This window comes from Chenopodium quinoa, unplaced genomic scaffold (genome assembly GCF_001683475.1).
Source record: "Chenopodium quinoa cultivar QQ74 unplaced genomic scaffold, ASM168347v1, whole genome shotgun sequence".
NCBI lineage: Eukaryota > Viridiplantae > Streptophyta > Magnoliopsida > Caryophyllales > Amaranthaceae > Chenopodium > Chenopodium quinoa.
Window position 1 is genome coordinate 1,459,182 of NW_018742418.1, and position 22,749 is coordinate 1,481,930.

At 36.6% G+C, this 22,749-nt stretch overlaps 2 protein-coding genes and 1 long non-coding RNA gene across 8 annotated transcripts; 1 reads left to right on the forward strand and 2 right to left on the reverse strand.

Annotated features, from left to right (window-relative positions):
- Nucleotides 1-5,239: 5,239 nt before the first annotated feature.
- LOC110707739 lies at nucleotides 5,240-5,758 on the reverse strand. The gene is made up of 2 exons (XM_021885781.1): nucleotides 5,552-5,758; nucleotides 5,240-5,410 (listed from the first exon to the last, which is right to left on the reverse strand). The coding sequence occupies exons 1-2, from the start codon at nucleotides 5,756-5,758 to the stop codon at nucleotides 5,240-5,242; spliced, it is 378 nt and encodes a 125-aa protein (XP_021741473.1).
- Nucleotides 5,759-9,537: 3,779 nt separating this feature from the next.
- On the reverse strand, nucleotides 9,538-10,866 carry LOC110707748. Its single transcript, XM_021885792.1, has 3 exons — nucleotides 10,575-10,866; nucleotides 9,903-10,502; nucleotides 9,538-9,818 (listed from the first exon to the last, which is right to left on the reverse strand). The coding sequence occupies exons 1-3, from the start codon at nucleotides 10,864-10,866 to the stop codon at nucleotides 9,538-9,540; spliced, it is 1,173 nt and encodes a 390-aa protein (XP_021741484.1).
- Nucleotides 10,867-12,339: 1,473 nt separating this feature from the next.
- LOC110708650 lies at nucleotides 12,340-18,207 on the forward strand. Of its 6 annotated transcripts, none has more exons than XR_002508782.1 (6): nucleotides 12,346-13,526; nucleotides 14,185-14,252; nucleotides 14,642-14,744; nucleotides 14,848-15,533; nucleotides 15,722-16,036; nucleotides 17,128-18,207. It is a non-coding gene; the product is annotated as an uncharacterized LOC110708650 (long non-coding RNA). The 6 variants fall into 6 exon arrangements; XR_002508780.1 differs by having other exon boundaries at nucleotides 12,347-13,526; nucleotides 14,642-15,533; nucleotides 17,128-17,220; nucleotides 17,769-18,207; XR_002508783.1 differs by having other exon boundaries at nucleotides 12,881-13,526; nucleotides 14,642-15,065; nucleotides 15,451-15,533.
- The last annotated feature ends 4,542 nt before the right edge of the window (nucleotides 18,208-22,749 follow it).

Genomic DNA, 22,749 nt, shown 5'->3' on the forward strand with positions numbered 1-22,749 from the left:
TTTATTATTTTTGGCCAATCACATGGTGACATTTGTACATTAAACCTAAAAAAAAATTACTTGTTTAACAAGTCACCGGTCACTTGGGACTGTTTTGAGCGGTTTAAGCATAAAGTTGGGATTATTAAATAATAAAGTTGGGATTATTTTGGGCGGACGGAGCAAAGTTGAGATTATTCTTGACAATTTTTCCTTTTTCAATATCTCATATCTCTAATGATTTTAGAGATGAGTTACGGCCTACGGGTGCGCAAAATTGGACCTAGACTGGAAATCGGACCTGAATGAACCTTTGATGCAATAGGTCTTAGCTACATCCTACAACACGCTCTATAAAATGTACATTTAGTAAAAAAAATTATGGAACACGTAAAAAAAATGAACATTCAATAATAAAAAAAAATGAACATATAAAAAAAATGAATACTAGTATTTATTTAGTATTAAAAAGTGAACATGTTTAAAAAAAAACTTAGCAACTAGTATATTAAAAATGAATATGATTATCATACAATCATATTATTGCTGAACCACGACCTTAACATGAACATTTAGTAAAAATTAACTATGAACATGTAAAAAAAATGAACAATCAGTAATAAAAAATGAACACTTACAAAAATGAACATTTAGTAATAAAAAGTGAACACAAAAAAAAAATGAACATTTAGTTTATTAAAAATAAACATTTATCATACAATCATAGAATAGCTGGAGCATAATAAAATGAACATTTCATAAAAATATATGAACACATTAAATAAAATGAACACGTCAAAAAAAATTATGAACATTTACTATATTAAAAACAAGCACGATTTTCATACATTCAAATAAGTTCAAATTCATTGTATGAAATTATTCACGAAAAATAAATATTAAATAACTCGTTAAAATATGTTTATTTTTTATGTATTGAATGTTCATTTTTAGTGTACAAAATGTTTCTTTTGTACTAAATGTTCGTTTTTAAAGTACTACGAGTTCATTTCTTTTTACCGAAATATATACAAATTCGATTGTAATTGTTTTAACTCTAAAAATTTGAAAATCCACCTTAAATCTAATCTTGGTTAGTTCATCATAGAGAAAATAATTATCAATCTTTAACATGATAGATTAGGAATAAAAAAAATAAAAAAATAAAAAAAGAGAGAGAGGGGAGAGAGAAAATTACAACTCCCTCGTCCCATATTATAGTTCATGCTATCCTATTTTGGAGACCTAAAATGTTGTTCCTATTTCTATTTTTGGATAGTATGTAAAGACCATTGTACCCTTATTTTAACTTTATTCATTGAATTTCCTAATTTACCTTTAAATTATCCACTTGCCTTGTATTTTTTTACCATTTCTCTCTGTAACTTTTGTCTACAATTGTACTTTTCACTTTTTTCCCCTTAAATTATCCACTTGACTTGTACTTTTGTCTAACTTTTTTCCACTTTTAATGTACTTCATCCACTTTCTCCTCCAATTTCTTAAATACCGTGAAAAAACACAAACAGGAATTATACTTAGTATTTAAAAACATAAACCAAAGCTGCCACATGTCCTCCTTTCCTTCTACCTTTTCCTATAATCATTTTTTTCCTTATTTCAAAGAACTTCTCTTCATCTCCCCTCTTTATTTCTCAATAACTCTTTATATTTTTTAACCTCTATTTTAATTCAACATATTGAATTTCCTAAACCTTCTCCTCTTCTCCCTACATCTTTCAATTCAATTTCCAACATTTGTCATTCAATTTACCGACCCCTTATCTTCCCTAATCTTTCTATATAAATAATATACAAAAAAAAAAAAGAGAAATATCTCTCAAAACTTTATGTAAACGTTCTACAACAATGAAGATGATGATTGAAAAAGAAAAAATTGAGGTTTCAAAGAAGGAAGAGTTAAAATAAAAAAAAATGAAGAATTTCAACAATATTGCTTACATGTCACGAGGCCTTTATTTTCAAAATATTAAGCGCACTATAAGGTCACTTGTCTTTTTTTGTTTTTTGATTAATTTCGTGTGGGGCCACCAAAAAAATAAACATACAATAATTATTCAACATAAAATTGCAAAAGTTATGGTGAGATTAAATGTTAGCCAATGATCTTCTTACACGTGTCATTTTCTAGAAGAGTTTTATTCTATCAGTAAAAATATTACCGTTTTAGTGTAAACGGCAATTTTGTATACAGTAAATTATTTTTTTAAAAAAAAAACAAAAATTACCAATGGAAAAAAAAAATTCTTTATAAGTAGACATCTATTTTTCCATATTTTGATATAGATGAAAATATCATTTTTCACTCTTTAAATTCCTTAACTGTATCATTTAAGTGTTTAATAAAATTTTATCCCCTAAATTTTTGTGTTATTTTGTTCCCTTTTTTAAAAGTAAAAATGGATCCTAATAATAATCCCAATCGTTCACAAAATGTGAACGACTTTGATCCTTCATCACTTATGAATCATCCACAATTTTTTTAGTTTTTTCAAATGTATGGAGGAAAATTTCCACAACAACCACCTCTAGAAGAAACGACTCCACCAACTCACCAAAACAACCAATCTCCACAAGTCTATCAAGGAAGTAATAGTCAATTCATTAGTGATAAAGAAGAAACCGTTCTAGAGACACCACAGTATCCCTCATAGCGAAATAAGCCAATTCTAGTTGCAACAAACACCCGTGATTGGTCTGTTAAAGAAGAAGAAGCTCTAATTGAGGCTTACTTCAACAATTGCACAGACGCAATTATTGGCAAAGATAGAAAATTTGCTGACCTTTGGAGAGATATACATCGAGAATATCATGCGGCTCATCTATCTCGACCACATGAGATTCTAGAGCAGAACAAGAACATGTTGAAGACTCATTGGAGGAGGATGGTTGCCGACCTACTCATCTGGGCAAGTGTTATGGAAGAAGGTTGTAACATAACGGGAAGTGGGTACAATGATAATGATGTGGTAAAAAATGCCCATGAATTGTTTAGAAGGTCTTTTCAAAATTCACCTAGGAATTTTAAATTTCAATATGCGTGGGGAAAGGTGAACGAATATCCAAAGTGGTGAAAGTTCATGAGGTGGGGTCTGAATAAGGAAGAAAGGAAGAAAGTTGATGCTGAACACAAGGCGGAAAAAGAAGTTGAAGAGAGCAGCGGTAGTGGTAAAAGAACTAGAGACGATGCTAGCTACTAGTTGCTTTGTATCTGGAGGTATAAGTCGCCTTGGTGGTGTTAAGAAAGCCAAGGCCAGAAGAAAAGGCAAAGGGGTAGCATCAGAAGATTTGACTGTTGTTGGTGAACAGATGAAAGTTTACAATGATAAACGCAATGTTGAGGTTACCCTTAAACAAGAGAAACTTGATTTTGATATGCAAAAGGAAATGAGGAAGCAAAGACAACTAGAGTTGGAGGAGAAAAATCTCCAAATGCAACAAGAGAAGATGGAGGTAGATAAACTGAATCGAAAATTCGATACATTGCAAGTGTTGTTGTCTATAAGACATCGCTTAGCGAAATAGAAGAGATGTTTAAGCAGAAATTACTCGAGGAACTGTACGGGTAAAAATGAACACTTAGTATTTTGGCTTGTCCTTGTGTAGTGATGTTTTTTATGGTATTGTGTAATCTTATTTCCTTAGTATTTTGGCTTGGCATTGTGTAGTGTTTTTTTTTTATGGTACCATGTAATTTTATTTATGGCATTGTGTTGTCTTGTTTCTGACATTATGTAGTCTTGTTTATGACATTATGTAGTCTTAATTATGACATTATGTAGTCTTATTTATGACATTGTGTAGTCTTATTTATGTCATTGTGTAGTCTTATTTTGATATTGTGTAATCTTTATGGTACTCTGTAAATCTGTAATGCATGTTTTATGGCATTGTCTAGTCTTTATGAAAATGTAATGTCATTTTCACAATGAAATGTGTGCCTCCTAATAGTCACATCTATGTCATTTGTTGTCACTGTGTAGTCGTAATCACCTTAACATTGAAAATTTCTATACCAACTTTCTGAATCATATTATATGAACAAATGTGCCTCATTCATTCTATATAAAGACTATGTGAAGGGTTTGCAATACACATTCAAAACATCATCCACATAAATTTACTAAAATTAACACAAATATTGTTCTAAAAAAGCTCTTCAAGCTCAAGTTCTTCATCTGATAGTAATGAAGAATTTCACCAAGTTATTGACGACCTTGTCAATAATCACTTACCATCTAAATTGTACTCAACACCTCCACATCGAAATCAACGTAATAATACAAATGCTCATGTTATGGTTCAAATGGATAGAAATCATGAACAAGGGCATAACCAATTAATCAACGACTACTTTGCGGATCCTCCAGTATATAATGAGATTTAGTTTTGCTGGAGGTTTTGGATGAAATGACCTCTGTTTTGTTAGATTATGAATAAGATTGTGGAAAATGTTGAGTTTTTCGAGCAAAGGTGAAATGCATTTGGGAAGTCGGGGTTGTCTGGACTCCAAAAATGCACGGCAGCGATGAGAATGTTAGCGTATGGGGTGGCTCCTGACGCAGTTGACGAGTATCTACGTATGGGTCAAACAACTGCACGGAAATGTTTAAAATATTTCTGTGAAGGGGTAATCAAGGAATTTGAAGCTGAATATTTACGAAGCCCGACGGACGAAGACCTACAAAAGATCCTTTATAGAAATGACCAACGAGGTTTTCCAGGGATGATTGGCAGTATTTTTTTTTTTTTGATGCAAATGAGGGGCAGAACCCAAACAAAACAGAACAAAAGCAAAAATAAAAATAAGAAAACTAATTGGGAGCTAGACGTGGCATAGCCACCCCAACAACATCATCATACAAAATTCTACCCAATGGTAATGGGGGGACTTGAATCAACTCGATCATGTTGTTCTGATAAACTCCCTGATTGGCTAGCCAATTTGCCGCTCTATTCGCTTCTCTGTAAATGTGATGTACTTCCACTTTCCATTTCGTATCCGCTAGCATCTCTTTACATCTGTTTACGATATGTATACTCTCACCTCTATAGGTGCTATCCCCCCTCAAGGCCTGTACTAGAGCCTGACTGTCAACTTGTACTTGTAATTTCGAAGGGTCAAGTCTTGCTGCCAAGTCTAAGCCAAATTCCACCGCACGGGCTTCGGCCATAAATGCATTGCATGATCCAATTTTGAGAGAAAAGGCATATACTAGTTTTCCCGTACAATCTCAGATTACTCCTCCTCCTCCAGCTGGTCCAGGGGATCCCTTCGCACCCCATCTGTGTTAAGAGCTAGCCAGCCTTGAGGTGGTCCTAGCCATTTGACAAATATCTCACTTCTTCCCCTAGATACAAGGCTATTGGAGTTTCCCCCATCCCCTAGCACTCTCCAGGCTTCTTCAAACTTTGCAAGTAAGAATTGTCAGGCATCAATGGGGTTATCATTGCTTCTACCAAATATGATATTATTTCACCACTTCCATATCCACAAGCATACTATAGCAAAGTAGATTGGCCAAATTTCAGGGGAATGATCGTTTCTAACCTGGATTTTTATGTTACGAACAATCCATTGCTTCAGAGTCCCCTCTTTGAAACTTCTTATACTCGCAGGACCCCCTATTTGGTTCCATATATCCTTTGCCATGGTGCAATCCCGAAGCAAGTGAAGCGTAGTGTCATCCTGGCTATTACAAATTTTGCATCTGGGATCATCCGTTAGATTTCTCATAAACCTGTTAACATTTGCCATTTGTCATGATTGGCAGTATTGATTGTATGCATTGGGAGTGGAAGAATTGCCCAAATGCATGGAAAGGTCAATTTTGCGGACGAAATAAGAACGCAACCCTCATTTTAGAAGCAGTTGCAGATGAAGATCTATGGATATGACATTCTTTTTTCGGTATTCCAGGTTCTTGTAATGACCTTAATGTACTTTACCGTTCACCAGTTTTTACTGATGTTTTTGCAAGGTCGAGCACCTCCAGTGAAGTTTAATGTCAATGGCCATGAATACAATATGGCTTACTACCTAGCTGATGCTATTTATCCGAGTTGGGCTACTTTTGTGCAAGGATTTACCAATCCTCAAACTCATAAGCATATGCTTTTTGCTGAACGCAAGCTGCTGCATGTAAAGATGTTGAACGTGCATTTGGTGTCCTACAAGCGAGGTTTGCAATTGTACGACAACCAGCTCTTGCTTACGATGAAGATGTGCTAGCTGACATTGAAGGCTTGTATAATAATTCATAACATGATAGTAAAGGATGAACGAGATACTTATAAGAATGCTGAAGTAACAAGAAGATATTACGAAACAGATCGCCCAATGTCACGTCTAGGAGGTGAAGCTAGTACAAGTGGCACCATGAATAATGATGATACATTTCAGTTTCAAACAGGGCGTCCTATCGACATTAATAAATACTTGGAAATAAGGGATGCTATGCGTAATATACGAACTCATCAATCCTTGAAAGATGACTTGATAGAGCACATTTGGGAAAATTTTGGTGACAATAATCCTTAAAATCTAATGACGCTTTAATCATCATGTATCGTAATCATATTTCACTTTTAAATGTAATGCATTTCTAGTTTTATTACTTGTGTCTTACAATAATCATTATTATTTAATTAGTTCGTAATTAATTAAAGTCACAATTTTAATTAATTACAATTTTAATAAAAAGTACTAAAGCTACTGTAGCTTATCTACAGTAAAATACCGACCCTGCCCTTGGTTGCTTTTCATTTCTCCCTTTTCTTTTTCCGGGCTCTTTCCCAAATTAATGTCAAGAAGTACCGCAATTCCCAAACTACAACCACTTCCTTTTATTTTCCCATTCTACCGTCCACATAAGCATTGGTTAAAAAACCAGTTTTTTTTTTTTTTTTTTTTTTTTTTTTTTTTTTTTTTTTTTTCCGGTCCAGGGTAAACCGCTACTTCAAGTAGCGGTTTCTGTGCAATAAACCGCCACTTCAAGTAGCGGTTTCTTTACAAAAAACCGCAATTTGATGTGGCGGTTTACATTGAAAAACCGCTACTTCAGGTAGCGGTTTACCCTGGACTGTTTTTTTTTTCAAACTTAAATAATCATTCAAAAAAAAACCTGCAAGTGTACCTGGGTACCTGTAAAACATATATATAGCATATTTTCAACACAACCACCACAAATAACAAGTTTATGAAGATCTAAGGAAGTCCAAATTGCAAAGTCGAATATTTTTCAATTGATTAAATATAACAAAATCCAATTCTAAGCATTTACAAAAAAATTAGTTTAGTTCCAAAATATACACTTAGCTCGGGTGTTTCTTCTTCCCATGAGGTGACGATGAAGATGATGCAGCTGTCTCCTCCTCTGGAATGTCATCCAGGCCAACTCTAACCCCAGACGTAGTGTTGCTACGCCGTCGGTTTCTTTGATACTGGCGATGCACTAGTGGAGGAGATGTCATGATAGTATGCTGAGAAGGAGGAGGTTCATGCAAGGGAGGGCGAATGTGAGTCGGTGGACGGAAGGCACGTGCTGAATGGCCTCCACGATGAGGTGGTGGTCTGATCGGCCTAGTGTGCACAGTAGAAGATGAAGACGTGGACGGTCGAGGCTGCTGAATAAGGTGTGATTGCCCCACCCTAGACAAGGTCTGCCCACAAAATGATGTAAGACCCTGCATCGTCTGTATGGCAAATGGTATAGCCGTCTCTGGTGGCAAATGGGAGATGGTCTCAGTAGCTCCCGATAGCTGGACGTGCAAATCAGCAAATGCATGTGCCTACATTGAAGTGTAGTTTTAATGTTAGTAAAATGAAATCAAAAACGAAAGAACTAGATTGAAATGAAATGAAGTTCATACAAGCAGTAGGTCAGAGGTAGTTGGCTGGTAATGACTCGGGGGGCGCTCCTGCGAAGGTGGAGTAATGACCAGTCTCGTTTGCGACGGTACCGAGCCATGTACTCTGTCATGGCCGGGGAAGAAGTCCCAGTGAACGGGTATCCCTGGACGACTAATGCCTCTCGTCGACTCCACTCATGTACATGGTCCGAATGCCGAATATCCCAATTACGCTGTCCCCTTCGATCCTTCCTGTGTAGAGCAACGTCCGTGTCTACATCCTGTGGGATCGTCTGCTCTAACCCGAACTGACGAAGGACTCGGTCTGGGAGGTGGAACTCAACGACGTCAAAGCATATCAGAGGTGCCCGTGTACGCCAAATGTGCATGTCTGAGCGACAAATCTCCGGAAGTCGATCCATCACCGCCTCAGTATATGGCTGCCAAATCATCTAATTCCCAAAACAAGTATGTCAACATGTATATGACTAACATAATGGAAGAAAAATAATGCACAAAAAAAAAGAAACACCGATTGTACCGGGTCCTTGCGCTGATGGTCAAATGCATCTCTGTAGTATGGTAGTCCAGAAGCAATATGCGCACACGATAGATGGACACGTTACCACCTGTAAAGATTCATTAATAATAATTCTTGAGAGATAGAACTGTAAGAACATGAACTTGAAGCAAACACTGTACCTGCACGCCAAAGGGTCAACACCTTGCTGATGCTGAGTCCCCAAAATGTCATCCTCATCCTCAGGGTCCTCCTGTGGCGGATCTCGAGGCCTCCTAATGTATGGTCGGCCAATAGTAATATGCTCCCACGACCACAACTGTAGTAGGATGAGTAGGCCTCCAATATGTCTCGAATCTCTTTGACATGCTCGACATAGCTGCAGGTACCAAAAACCAAGAGTCGCACTCCCCGAGCTGTAGGTCGAAGCTGTCTCCCAGTCTCGAAGGAACGACAAGTAGTAGAGTGACACAGCATCGCCACTCTTGTCGGCAAACAGAATAGATCCCATGAGAGTGAGAATGTAAGCACAGTTATGGCGCTGAACTGTCAAGTCATCGGCTCCCTCTGGCATCTGTGAGAAATGACGTCTGAGCCACGTCAACTTCAAAGTAGATCCCTCCAGAAACGGTTTACCGTTATCATCATGGCCAGGTCGAACTCCCAGCAACTCCTCAACTAGGTCATGCCATCCCTCAAATGGAGGTCCAATGACAGGAGGGCCGTGCACTCTCAGACCTAACAGGACGGCGACATCCTGTAAAGTAATGGTGGCCTCACCTACCACTAGGTGGAAAGTATGTGTCTCCTGCCTCCACCTCTCAACCAACGCCGTAAGAAGAGATCGATCAAGCAAAAACCCTCCTCCCAAAATCCTATGCACACCGTAAAACCCAGCAAGCCTAACGTACTCTAGTACTCCGCCCTCTACCCTCCACTCACGTCCCACGCTGACCATATGCTCCCTAACTGAGAGAACTCTATCAGCTACGCCACTCCAAACATCGTGGCTCCTATGGGAAGTCTGCAACCGTAAAACAGATGGATCAACTGGGCCTGGACGAATCACCGGCTCCATGGGACCTACACGATAACAAAAAATTGAATTAATATTAAGCGTTCGAGAAAAAACATAAATATTAAACAAGAATATATAATTAATCATGTTACCCAGATGATCCAACACCACCAATAAGAGTAGGACATGTCTTCTTGTTATGCCCAGGTCGCCGACAAACACTGCATGCCTTCTTCACACGATAAGGACGCTCATCCATTTCATTTCGAATTCTAGTGGACTGTCGGCCTGAGCCTCTTTTCAAATCTGGGTTGGCCATAGTAGTAGGCCCATTGTAAGCTGACCAGTGGCAAGGATCAGGAACTGGTGCGAAACACTTCGCGTATGAACGCCTATACTCGGCGGTCGTGAAAAAAGAATCTACAAAGTCTACATGTGATAGGCTTCGATGACGACAGACTGCTAGGACATGAGAGCATGGTAGCTTGTATATTCACAATTTCTCACAAGTACATGTCTTGCTCAACAGATTCACAGTGTGGGAGTTACCACCTTTACCAGCTTTTCTCCTTCCACGACCAGTCCTAACCTGATACAACCCGATGGCATCATAGTCAAAAGCAACAACCTCATGGTGCGTGGCTTTCTCCATGTTGGCTTCTATTGTCTTCATAGCCTTTTCCGATAACTCATGACCCTCTTCAAGTCTTCTTTTACTCCAACTTCTTCTAGTTGCAAAATAGGAGTTAACCCGGAAAAAGGTCATTTGCACTAAAGCGGTTATCGGGAGACATCGAGCCCCCTTTAAGACTCCGTTGAAAACTTCCGACATGTTTGCAGTCTTCACACCAAACCTGAAACCACCATCATGATGAATGGACCACTTACTATACGGAATTTCCATCAAGTACCTACGGGCCTCTACATTCAAGTCATCAATTTTGTTGATGTAGTAATCAAACTTCTTCTTCTGCCTTGCAGTAGCTGCTTTGCCAAAGAGGTTCTTTATGACGACACTTTTAAATTTTGAATTCACATTAGAAGCCAAGTGTCGTGTACAGTACTTGTGGTAGGCATTGGGCTCCTCCCAACCACTTCCAACTTCTTCCATTGCTGCTAAAATACCAGTATGTCTGTTAGATATCACACATAGCCCTTTCCTATCTGTAACTCGAGCTCAAATACAAGCCATGAACCAAGACCAGCTATCATTGTTCTCTCCTTCGACAACCGCAAAAGCGAGGGGGAATAGTTGAAAATTGGCATCCGTTCCCATAGCAATAAGTAGAGTGCCTTTGTATTTGCCATATAAATGAGTGCCATCAATGGTGATAAGGGGTCTGCAGTGACGGAATCCATCAATACATGGCTTGAATGCCCAAAAGACTCGTTGAAAAATATGTGTTCCAGGAACCGTACTCTCTAACAACCTCCACTCAACAACAGTTCCAGGATTTGATTCCTTGAGAGCTTGCATGTACTTAGGCAACTGTTCATATGAACCCTCCCAATCCCCATAAATGAGTTTTATTGCCTTTTGTTTTGCTAGCCATGCTCTCTTGTAGGTTATTTGGAATCCATCAAATTTCTCTTTCACAAGTTACACCATTGTCTTGATTTTCAATGAAGGATCAACGCGAATGACATCTAGAAGAGCATTGCAAACGAACTCGGAAGTGAGTATCTTATGATCTACCGAGTCGATGTCACCAACACAGTTACTTGCATGAGGGTCGTTGTACCTCACAATTTTAAACGTAGAGAGTGTTGGATCTTTCACTCCTCTAAGCCTCCACGAATAACTACATTGTTCTTTCCTCTTGCACTCGACAACATATTTCTCTGGCTCTACCTCCACAACTCGAATTGTTTGATTTCTAGCTATGGAGTAAGATTTCACACCATCTTTCAGTTGTTGCAATGAGTCAAACTGCTGTCCAACCTCAAATTCTCCCCCATTGTTATATGTCTCATTTCCTAACCAAGACATCCATGAGTTAATCAAACGAGGATCAACTTGCGGCACTTCATTGAAGTCTGAAGTGGGGGCGCTTTCTTTAATTGCCTTATCACGAGCTTCAATTACGTCTTCATCATCATCTTCATCAGTGTCATTCATCTCCGCATCACCAAATACATCAACATTGTTTGGGTCAAGAGAATCAAGAATGCCTTGTGGTTGTGTGCTTGTTGAGGTTCCAACATTAGGCGATGAGGCTGGAGACCTGAACTGTGACAGATGTTCATTGACATAATGTGGATCAACAAGCATTCTTGTGAATGACCCTATGCCCACACTTTGATTAGTAAGGGAAAACGGTTGATCCACACTACCTGAGTCACAGCAATCCACATAGCCTTAAGAGCGTTGTCGTCATTCAACGGAACTGCGACATAAGCCCTGACCATAGGATACCGCATAACCACCTTCAACTCCACAACTCTAAGATCAATACTCAATTCTTCATACAGCTTATTCAAAACTTGTGAATATGTCATCCCAGAATGTACAAAAACAAATTTTTGATTCCCACCCCTATACGTTACATCGCTATCTTTGTGGATAGTTTCTCCACCCCAATAGCAAAATAGAGGGTAGTTTGATACCTCCATGATGCATTCTAGAAAACGCCATGATTAGTGAAAGATATTAGTGTTGCAAAAATTAAATTAGACGACCATGGATAAACTACGCTATACTTAGGAAAAATACATGATTCACAAGCGGCAACAACAACAACAAATTCACAAATTGCTAAAATAAAAACATTAATGGGCAAATGCAGTACATTCACAATTCACTACTTCACCATAATTTCACTACCAAACACCTAACTCACAACCAACAACACCAACAACTTCACGACCAACACCAAACTCACCAGCCACAACAACAACAAATTCACAAGCCACAACAACAACAAATTCACAATTTGCAAACATAAAAACATCAAAGACAAATGCAATAACATTCACAATTCACTACTTCACCCAAAATTCACTACCAAACACCAAACACACAATCAACAACACCAACAATTTCACGACCAACACCCATTTCAAAGCATTAACCATAATCAACAGCCAATTCACGAATTGGATAAATAATTAACAAAATTAGGGCATAGTACACTTACCAATTCACGCAACACCAAGGAGCAAAAACTACTTCACCGGCGTCGCAACAAGCTTGGTGAACAAAGCAGCGTCTTTCCGGCAACAACCGCGGCTCCGGCGAGTATACAAGTGGCGGAGACCAGACTTGGGAGGGAGTCAGTGTGTTTTGGTGTTCGTGGGAATGTCTGAGAGTGAGTTGTAAAGAGGGAATTCTACTGCCTTGATAAATCGAAGAGGAAGACTGATTTTGTAAAAAAAAAAAGCATTCAGTGTAAACCGCTACTTCAGGTGGCGGTTTACTTAAACAAAAAAGTAGCGGTTTTTCAGTGATAAACCGCTACTTCAAGTAGCGATCTACTAAAAAAAAACGGTTCAACTTTTTTTTTTTTCATGAACCGGTGACTTAGACGGTATTCAGGGATTATAAATAAAAGCGATTGTATTTACGGAATTGCAATTGTTCTCCACTATATTTTTTGGGAAAGAGCTCTCTTTTTCCTTCTCCATTACCTGTTTTTACTCTCTGCCTTTCATTCGCTTTTCTTTTTCCCATATTGCTTTCTCTCTCCTCCTTCTCCCCCAATTCTCGACGGCGTTGGTAATGGCGGCTGAATGCTCAATTTTTTTATTTCCTTCTCTTTCATTAGCGGTGGGGCCGGCGACTACTTAATAGCCTCTCCGACCAGAACGTAGCGGCGGAGGCTGCTGTTGCTTTGGATGGGGGGCATAGAAGAAGTCATTTGGAGTATAATGTTTCGATTAAGGCGAAAATTGAGAAGTTTAATGAGGAATTGGTCGTTAATGGATCAAATGATGATGGGTTAGTGGTCGAGATTGAGGCTGAGAAAGCTGAAGTTAATGGGGATGTTTTAGTGAGAGAGAATATTGAGAGTGAAGATTTCTATGACCTGCAGGAATCTATGAGTTTTTCGGCTTCGGCTGGTAGCGAGGATTACGATGGTGAGAGGTCGGCTAGGGGTAACACCCCCATGGGAGGAGAGTTTTATGATGCTTGAAAAGGTACATTTTTATTATTAAATCTTCATCAAATTATTTGATTTTGGTCTGTGATGATTGATTGATTGACTGACATCCCCTCCCCCCTATTGTTCTTATTCAAATTCTATGACTTTGGACCATACTTCCAATTTTTTTGTCAAAATTCCCTGATTTCATGTTCTGAATTCCTTTGATTTTCCTTAAATTTTGTTACTTGGGTGTATCTTCAATTCCCCACTTATTAATTTGATAACCCAGTTGCTTGATCTGGTCCAATTTGGTTTATTTAAGTTGATTTATTAAGTGGGGTTTGTTTGATATTTAAGGTTCCCATTTTTTATTTTTTTGGATTGAATCGTAGTTTAAAATTGATCAGATTTTTCTGGGTTTGAGAAATTTGGATTTGGGTGTGATGATTTGTTGATTTTTCATGCTTTTTAGGGTTTTGGAAGTGTGAAAAGCTAATCTATTGACTGAATTGAGGATTAAGAAGTTGATTGTGTCAATTTGGTTTATTTGAGTTGATTTATTAAGTGGGGTTTGTTTGATTTTTGAGGTACCCATTTTTTTTTTATATTTTTTGGATTCAATTGTAGTTTAAAATTGATCAGATTTTTCTAGGTTTGAAAATTTTGGATCTGGGTGTGATGATTTGCTGATAATTTTTCATGCTTTTAAGGGTTTTGGAAGTGTGAGAAGCTTCTATTGACTGAATTGAGGAGCAAGAAGTTGATTGTGTGTGTGAAGGTAAGCAATTTTTCAATTTTATAGAAAAATATTCTGTTTGTTTGTGATTTGGATTTTACTAAAAAATGGTTGTTAGTTGCTAGATTTATTGCTTACTTTGTTTGATCTATGTAATTTTTACTTAGGTTGTATCTTGTTTCTTTAATCGATTAAGTGACAGTTGAAAACTATTTGATGGGACAAACTAGAAAGAGAGAAAAATAGAAAGAAGGATTCTATATATTCTTTTTAATTTTATGAGTTTTCTTTATTAGGAGCCTTTAGGCTTTAGGTGAAAGTTTAACAAGGATACTGTTTTGATAATAATGCTGAATTGCACCTTCATGTTAGAATAATTATTTTTTTAATGCATGATTCTAGATTAAGTATATTTGTTGCTTGTGCTTCAGGTAATTGTGTAGATAAATGGGATGGGATCTCAAGGGTCTAAACTCGAAATGTGTTGCTTAGGTTCACCTAATAGGACGGTAGTGCTTGAGGCTCCTGATGTTGGTAGGTCAAGCAGTTTCTCAACATTTTAAGCATAGTCATTTTCTTGAGTGTGTGTTTGTTTTCGGAGAATTCCAGTCTGATTTGAGATCATGTTTTGTGAAAGGCAATGAGGATGATAATGGGTTTGGGTTATTTGCATTCCGCGAGTTCGCATATGAACTACTTAAAAATGCCACATCAGGTTTTGCAGTTGAGAACATTGTGTCTGAGCATGGTGAAAAAGCCCCGAATGTGGTGTATAAAGGGAAACTAGAGAACCAGACTAAAATTGTCGTTGAGCGTTTTAATAGAAGTGCATGTCCTGATTCTTACCATTTTTTGGTAAGGATGCTCTCTTATTGTCCTTTGATCCAAATCACATACCGTGCTTTACCTTCCATACGAGTGGTTCTTTGAGTTTTGTCATGCTTTAGTAGGCACTCATGTTTGAAATTTTAATCTAATGAACATAGTGAATTAGCAGATGATTGGCATGTCATTTATCTGCTCTCCTCTTCTCTTGATTATAATGTTACTTCTTGAGAGAAAAGACCTAATGAATTGTTTATGGCTGCACTGTGTTAGCTCAGAATTAATTGCTTAGGGAATATATAAATGGTTGCTGAAAATCGATAGTAATCTCTAACTTTTAAGGCTGAATGCTTTCATTTAATCTTTTGGGTATGTGGTACTATTCCCGTTGTTTGAGATTAATTTTTCCTGGTAGTAATATGAGCAGGTAGCATTCAGGACAAAGGTATTTCACCCAATATCAACAGCAATGGAAGCATTTGCTTAGACATCTTGAAGGTGAGGTTGGAGAGAGCAAGATAGATGGGGAAAAGAAAGAGTTATTTGTTTTATAAAAAAGATCTAGCACAAGCCATTAAGGATAGACTTATCTAAATTCACGAAATTATGAAATACAAGTGAATGATTTATCTACACTGCTTAATGTAGCTCAATTGTGTGGAGTATTGACTCATTGTTTGCAACAGGACACAGGCTGTGGGGATAGCATGGCCAACAATTCGATCTTGCAAAAGAATACCTTGGCATCTATTTCTACGAAGAGCAAAATGCAGACGGAGGAGATATTGAGAGTTGCATGCCTTTATGTCAAGGTTAACATGAACGCTAAATGGACGATGTTCTTTACTTGAGGAAAGTTGACCTCCAAAACAATAGAAACTATATGGATCTCTCTTCTGCATCTAGAGAAGATGTTCAGCTTCTTTATAAATGACGACTTGCCTTGAACAAGGATCACTTTGCTGGGCTACCAGGAGTACAAGCATGAACAACCAATTCAGGTGTGGTTCGAGTCATTGTCAGAGTAACCTTTATTTATTCATAGGTTTCTTATTTAAGTTAATCATACACTACATGATTTTCTACGCATAACTTAGAAAGAAATAGGTTCATTATGAAATATTCATGATTGGAATATTGTGGGAATGGACATTAAATGTACATAGTATAGCTATGATATAGTATAAATTGATGAGGTTTATTTATTTATTTTAAATATATTTTTTTTTTGGGGGGGGACAAGCTATCATTTATATAGTGCTACATTTCCTTTGTAACCTTTCTTTCCATGAGGGTTATCTGTTTATTACTTTGTATATATGTTTAGATATCAGTTGAAGAAATTCTCTATGTACCAACTTTGTAGTCGTTTGAAAGTCAAATTGATGTTGCTATAAAGTGGAGACGATTTGTATGTTGTTATCTTGCTATTATACTGTAGTGTGTGGGTTTGTATTGTTTGATTTTGTAAGAGCTCTTTAATTACTCATGGCTTGATTTATTTGTTGTGTGAGTTGTTATGGGAAGTTACCGTGTAAAGTCAAGAATGAATAATTGCCTTTATTCATCTGTTGATCTACTCAACTACACTCAGAGTAACATCATTAATGCACTTTGGTTGTCAGTCTAAACATGATGGCCTGAACCCAGTAGTCGCATTCAACCAAGTTTGATCAGGATTGTTTTTTGTTTTATTGGTAATCTTTCCCAAGGACTGAATCGGACAAAATAATAAGTTCATGTAAATAGAGGGGTGTTTTAATTTTCTGTTATTAGATTAAGCCATTTGGATTAGTACTTTTAGGTGCGGGAGTTACTGGTGAACTTTTCTGGTGTCAGGTCTTATATTCTTAATGGGAGCTTTAATGCTTGTAAAGAATATAATTGTTGATGTCGCACTGAAGGCTGACAGGCTGTCATGTAATTCGATACAAATGCCTGATATCTTCTGCAAAACTTTGCATGTAACTACATTAAAGAAATTAGTTGATAAAATGTTGTTTATTCCTTGAGTAGATATTAGTGTTCAATTATAACATAAATTTTCTTAAAAACAAACAGTGATTAAGTACCCAAATTTACAATTGTGCAGGTAGAGTGTAAAGAACTATTTTATAGAGAACTGCAACCGCTTGGTGGTTCCCGTGCTGAAAAGCTTCTGCCAGGATGTTCAACTTTGGAGGAGGTAAGTTGTTTTAGAAAGCCGCTAGGTTTCTGGTGGGTTGTGGTGTGCTGTGGAGTTCGATTATGGTTTGGCTTGGTTTTGTTGAGGTAAGTGTTATGGTGTGCCTTGATTTAGGTGTTCTAGGTAAATTGCTATTCAATTAGCTTTCTTATCAACTTTGGTTATTATAGCAATTTATTAGGGATCTAGGTTTTTAATTGGTTGATTCTGATGTGAAATTGTGAGATGGGTTTTTGGGGACTGGGTTGAAGAAATTTGAGGGATTTTGTTGGTTTTGTACCTTAAAACAGTCAATTTAGGTAATATGATTGTCTGTCCGGCCATAAATCCAATTTAGTTATCAGAGTACTGAAATACAGAGTATGCAGTATTTATATTGTTGTTATACAGAAAATTGGCGTCAAACTATTGAATTCGAAATAAATTTAAATAAAAAAGAAATCAAAAATCAAAGAACATAAGTTTGATACTATTAATCGTATAAGTTTGATACCGTTGAATTGCAATTTTAATGTTTTGTGTATTTACATTCTTCACTTTCATCTCAGTTGGCATTTAACAGTTGATAATTTGGAAACCAAGGCCTTGAAGTCAATGCATGCATGTTTAATGTCCGGAAGTTATACTCGGATTGGACTTGCTGCACAAGAGGATGTATGTTCATCGAAAACCAAAACAAAGGCAGAAAATTGAACTAAGAATTACTCATAAGCTGCTCAGTACATGATCATGGTTGTGGCTGCGTAAAACAAGAGCTGATCATTATCATTGTTTTTCGTAGGAGCTGTAGTGAGTGCTGACTTCTTTTGGCTCATTTACCTTAGTTACAGCTGCTTTTTAGGTGATTCTTTTTTTGAATTTGGGTATTTTTTTGTCTACTTTCTGCTTTTTAGGTGATTCTTTTTCTTGTAAAATTTCAGAATTTTTGGAGAGTATTTGCTATTAAACTTGGGCGGATTAGTTCAAACTGGTCAGTTTTGGTTCGAATTTGTCTGTCCTGGCTGTTTGGGTGCACTTTTGATAGGGCTATTGTAACACCCCGTTCTTTTAGAACTGGAACTGTTAGCGGAAATACGCCTGAACGGGAGGCTACTAAACTTCGATTGGAAAAGTCAAGCTTTACCTAGGTCTAAAAGTTAAATTTAAGTCATTCAAACATCCAAATTTAGTTGTTTTAACCTAAGCACAAACTAAGTGAAAAAAAAAAGAAAAAAACAATAACAAATGAATTTAAACATAGGCAAATCAATTACATTCAAAAGCTAAGGGTAGAACAACCCTTATCGGCCAAACTGAAATCAAACTAAACCAAATTCAAAGCACTTAAACAAACAACTAACAACAAAGACATACAAGCCCAAAAGTTGGTTTCTAAACTCTCAATTCCCAACCCATCGTCACATAAATCAAATAAACAAATAAAACCTGCAAATTACAACAAAGTTCCACAATCAGTGGGGAGCAACTAGCAGTTCTCCCTCAAATCAGAAATAGAAGATTTTAGACTTAAATTAATAGAAAGAAACCACAATTACAAACAACTTGCAAACTCAAATGAAATCACTTAAAACCATCTAACCCTAAAACTATGAAATATTTCCCAATAAACTTAAAATGAGAAATCGATATTAAATCACTTAATTTCAATCATAATTTATATAAACATCAAAATAAGTAATAATTTCATAGTTTCAACATTTCAAACTCAACATTCAAAACAGCAGAACTAGAATGGAGGGAATGCTAGTGGCCTCGCAATCCACTTCCTAAGGTTTGTCAGGACGAACCCCCGGTCATCTCGCAGAGACCGTGTCTAAGATTGGCCAAACTCCCGACTATGGGTAGATGTCAATCGGCCTCACACTACCCCCGGACGACAACAATTAACCTAGGTTGAGCTACCTAAGACTCGCAATCAAGGTAGTTAGCATGTTCATTAACCATCGGGAAGCAACTCGGCCTCACACCCGACTATGGCCCCACACACAATTCAAAATCATTTAAGATTCTTAATATAATATATTTCACTTAGAAATCTGCAGAGAAGCCTAAATGGTCTTACACTCAATTCAAAGTGCATAAGAAAATCATATTTCTTTAAATTCAATTGAAAATCCATTTCAAAACACATTTCAACTTAATAAACCACAAAAGATATCGTCTGAGTTTGGGAATATAATTAATTATCGGAATTCAACAATTAAGTGTCATTCACAACTCTTGGCGAAGTAATGATAAAGACAGTGTTATCCCTCTCTAAAGCATTACGACATCGACAATTTAAATTACAACTCACACATATTCAAACACACATCAAATATTTTACTTTAGGGGTTTATAATACCCAAAAATTCACACATCACATATGAAAATATAATTTCAACTAATATATAATAGTTATAATAAAAATTCCATAAATTCATTTGATAAAACCAAAAATCCAAACTACAATTTCATAAAACAACCAAAACAGGGCAGCAACATATAAGTCCAAAAATCATCATAAAAACCTAACCAAATATGCTTCAAATGCGAAATAAAAATTAGGGCACATACATACACTCAATAGGCATCATATAAAACCATTTCGGACGTAAAATTCAAGAGAGAACATGCCCAAATAAAATCATATTTACAGCAGCCCCTACACTAATATACAGCAGTACCAATCATACCAAATCACCCAGAAATCCACCTTAAACATGAAACTAAGCTTAGCCCATTAGAGTATACACTCTAAAAACATAATAGGTCAAAATAGGCACAAGATTAGGCATAAAATTTAGGCAACACATCACTTAAATTCATTCATTCCACACGGTTCACAACAGACGTGGGAGCAACACCTCTTATTGGTTTTAGGCCATTAAAACTAATCAAATTTGCTTGGAATCATGCCAAATTAATTAGGTGATATCCTAACATGATACTAATTTATTTTGAGCAAGAAAATCAATCAATATAATCAGATTTATGACCTCAAACTCACGCATAACATGCTGTAACTTCAGTCGCGGATTTCGGTTTCCCATGTTCAATAACAAGTCCAAAACATGCCCAAAATCAAAGTTTAACACATGGAACTAATACCTAATTAACCCTAATATACCACTATACATCAACCAACAAGAATAAGCCTAAGAAACCTAGGTAAACATGCCTTACAACCACAACAAAACTCATGACAGGTATGTAACATTTCAGCAGTACCTATGGTGCATTTTGAGCCTCAAAACCATGTATAAACTCATTAAAAATATCATTCAAAGATCATACAACATCAAGGTTTGATATAAATCAAGTTTGGGCACAAAAACATGGATTAAAATCACCAATTCAAGCTCTACATTACACAAATTACAGCAGCCACAAAGTGAACGAAAATCAGAAAATAAACCTAATCCTAGCCATGTTTCTACCTATCAATTCAACCCTAAAATCCAATAGTTCTAACCCAAAGAAGTAAAGCTAGTTACCTTTGATTAGGAGATAAGAAAAACCAGATTAAGAAGAGCAAAGAAAAGAGCCACGAGATCAGATCACCAACGCCTAGGATCACGCCCAAAACAACCCTCTAAACACCCTTATTGTTCTTCACCTTTTGATCCTTCAAAGGGGGATGAATATGGCACGAATTAGGAGCCCTTTGTAGCAGAAACTAGGGTTCAAATCACCCTTGATTTACCCCTTGAATGCACGAAAATTTTGAAGAGGAAAGGAGGAGTTGTGCTGCGTTTTTTTGTGATGGAGAAAACTGATATTTGAACGTAAAAGTGATGGGGAATGAGGAGTCTTTTGGGAGGCCTTCATTAGTGCTTTGATAGGTCATTTAGACAAAGTTAAGAGAGGGTTACTAGGGTGAAAAATATATGCCACTTACCCCTTGATGTCTGCCGTGAGAATCATTAGAAATGGGCTCAAATTGAGCTCACCAAAAGGCCATACAAAGCTAGGGTTCAAGGCCTCATTTTGGACTCACTTAGGATGTGTTTGCTAAGCTTGAGAAGAGAGTATATTAGTCCCTAATAGAAGCTTACTTACCCGTTTAAAGCTAGGTAAAAGCTCGAACTTAGACAACAACGAATAGGCCCACAACTAAAGTAGGAAAGAGGTGTAATGAAGGGCGAATTGAAACGCGTCTTTAAAAACGATAATATAAATTATATTATTGATATCTCAATAATAATTAGAATAATAATAACGAAATAATTTAAATCACGATATAAAAATATATATAAAGTTTATAATTTACAAAAAAGAAATATAAAAAGGCAATTTGCGAAACCAATAATATTTATAATGACCTAATTAATAAAAGGATATTATAAAGGGTTTTATAAATATTAAATTAAAGAGTAGTTTATAAAATCAATTTGATAAACGAGTTGACGGAATCACCCAATACAACTTTATTTATCGATATTGATACGATTGAATGTAAAACGCAAACTCAAAAATCATTTTACACCAATCAAATTGGCACTTCAGTCAAGGAATCACCGATGATGACCCGTATCAATCGCAATAGGTTAAATAATATCAAAATTACTATAATTTATGTGTAACACTTACTGAATTGATGCTTAAGCTTAAGGAATCACCCTTAAGGCTAATATCAATTCAGGCAAGTCAAATATAGTTGAAATGATTAAAACTCAAATATAAAAACCTTTTAAATAATAACTTTCAATCGTTTCGTTAAAATATTATAATTGGGGTTCCAAAAGCTTGAGATGACCCTTAAATCAAAATAACAATTTTAATATTCAAATCAACATTTCAATTTAGAAATAAATTAGAAATTAGGTTTAATAAGTTGAAATGCACATAAAATAGTGATTTGAAAATATGGGGTGTTACAGCTATGCTGCAAATTTCGTTGTGGATTTTCTCTGTGATTTAAGGTACATTAAGGGTGTTTCGAAAATATAATTGCGCTCTTTATTTCCCCCATGTTTTCTTGTGTGTTTATTTTGTTTCTTGTATATGATCACTATGGCAGAGGAATTGGTATATAAAAGAAAAAAAAAAAAACCTTATGGACGTTTACTTGATCAGAGAGCAGACAAAGTAGCTGATCAGACCAAGGCTAGATTTAAGGCTCTCTCTAAACTAATACGAAGTAAGTGACTGCACAATGAAGAAAAAGAGAAAGGATAGTGATGATGAGTTTGAATCAAAGCACTCTAAAATCGATTGATAGGCATATCAAGCTCGATGATTTTACTGGCCTTGGAAGACCAGATGACTATCTAGGTTGGGAGAGACAGAAGAGAAGATATCTGACTATAAAGTGTTCGATGGTGCTAAAAGGCTCAAGATAGCCTATATCTCCACGACCAGGGGCGGACCCACCTTTAGTCATAGTGGGTCCGGTGACACAGTATTTTTTTTTAAAATTAAAATATCAAAGAGACCCCTTATTATAGATAGGTGGTCTCTTTGATGCTGCTATTGGTAACAACAAACAATATTAAAGAGACCTTTTATTAAGATAGGCGATCTCTTTCATGCTGCTATTGCTACAAA

Coding starts and splice junctions, on each gene's coding strand:
- LOC110707739 (XM_021885781.1), bottom strand. CDS start 5,758: ATGGCAAATGTTAACAGGTTTATGAGAAATCTAACGGATGATCCCAGA. Junction 5,411..5,551: donor TTCGTAACATAAAAATCCAG/GTTAGAAACGAT, acceptor TTACTTGCAAAG/TTTGAAGAAGCCTGGAGAGT.
- LOC110707748 (XM_021885792.1), bottom strand. CDS start 10,866: ATGCAAGCTCTCAAGGAATCAAATCCTGGAACTGTTGTTGAGTGGAGG. Junction 10,503..10,574: donor CTGGTCTTGGTTCATGGCTT/GTATTTGAGCTC, acceptor GTATTTTAGCAG/CAATGGAAGAAGTTGGAAGT. Junction 9,819..9,902: donor GAATCTGTTGAGCAAGACAT/GTACTTGTGAGA, acceptor TATCACATGTAG/ACTTTGTAGATTCTTTTTTC.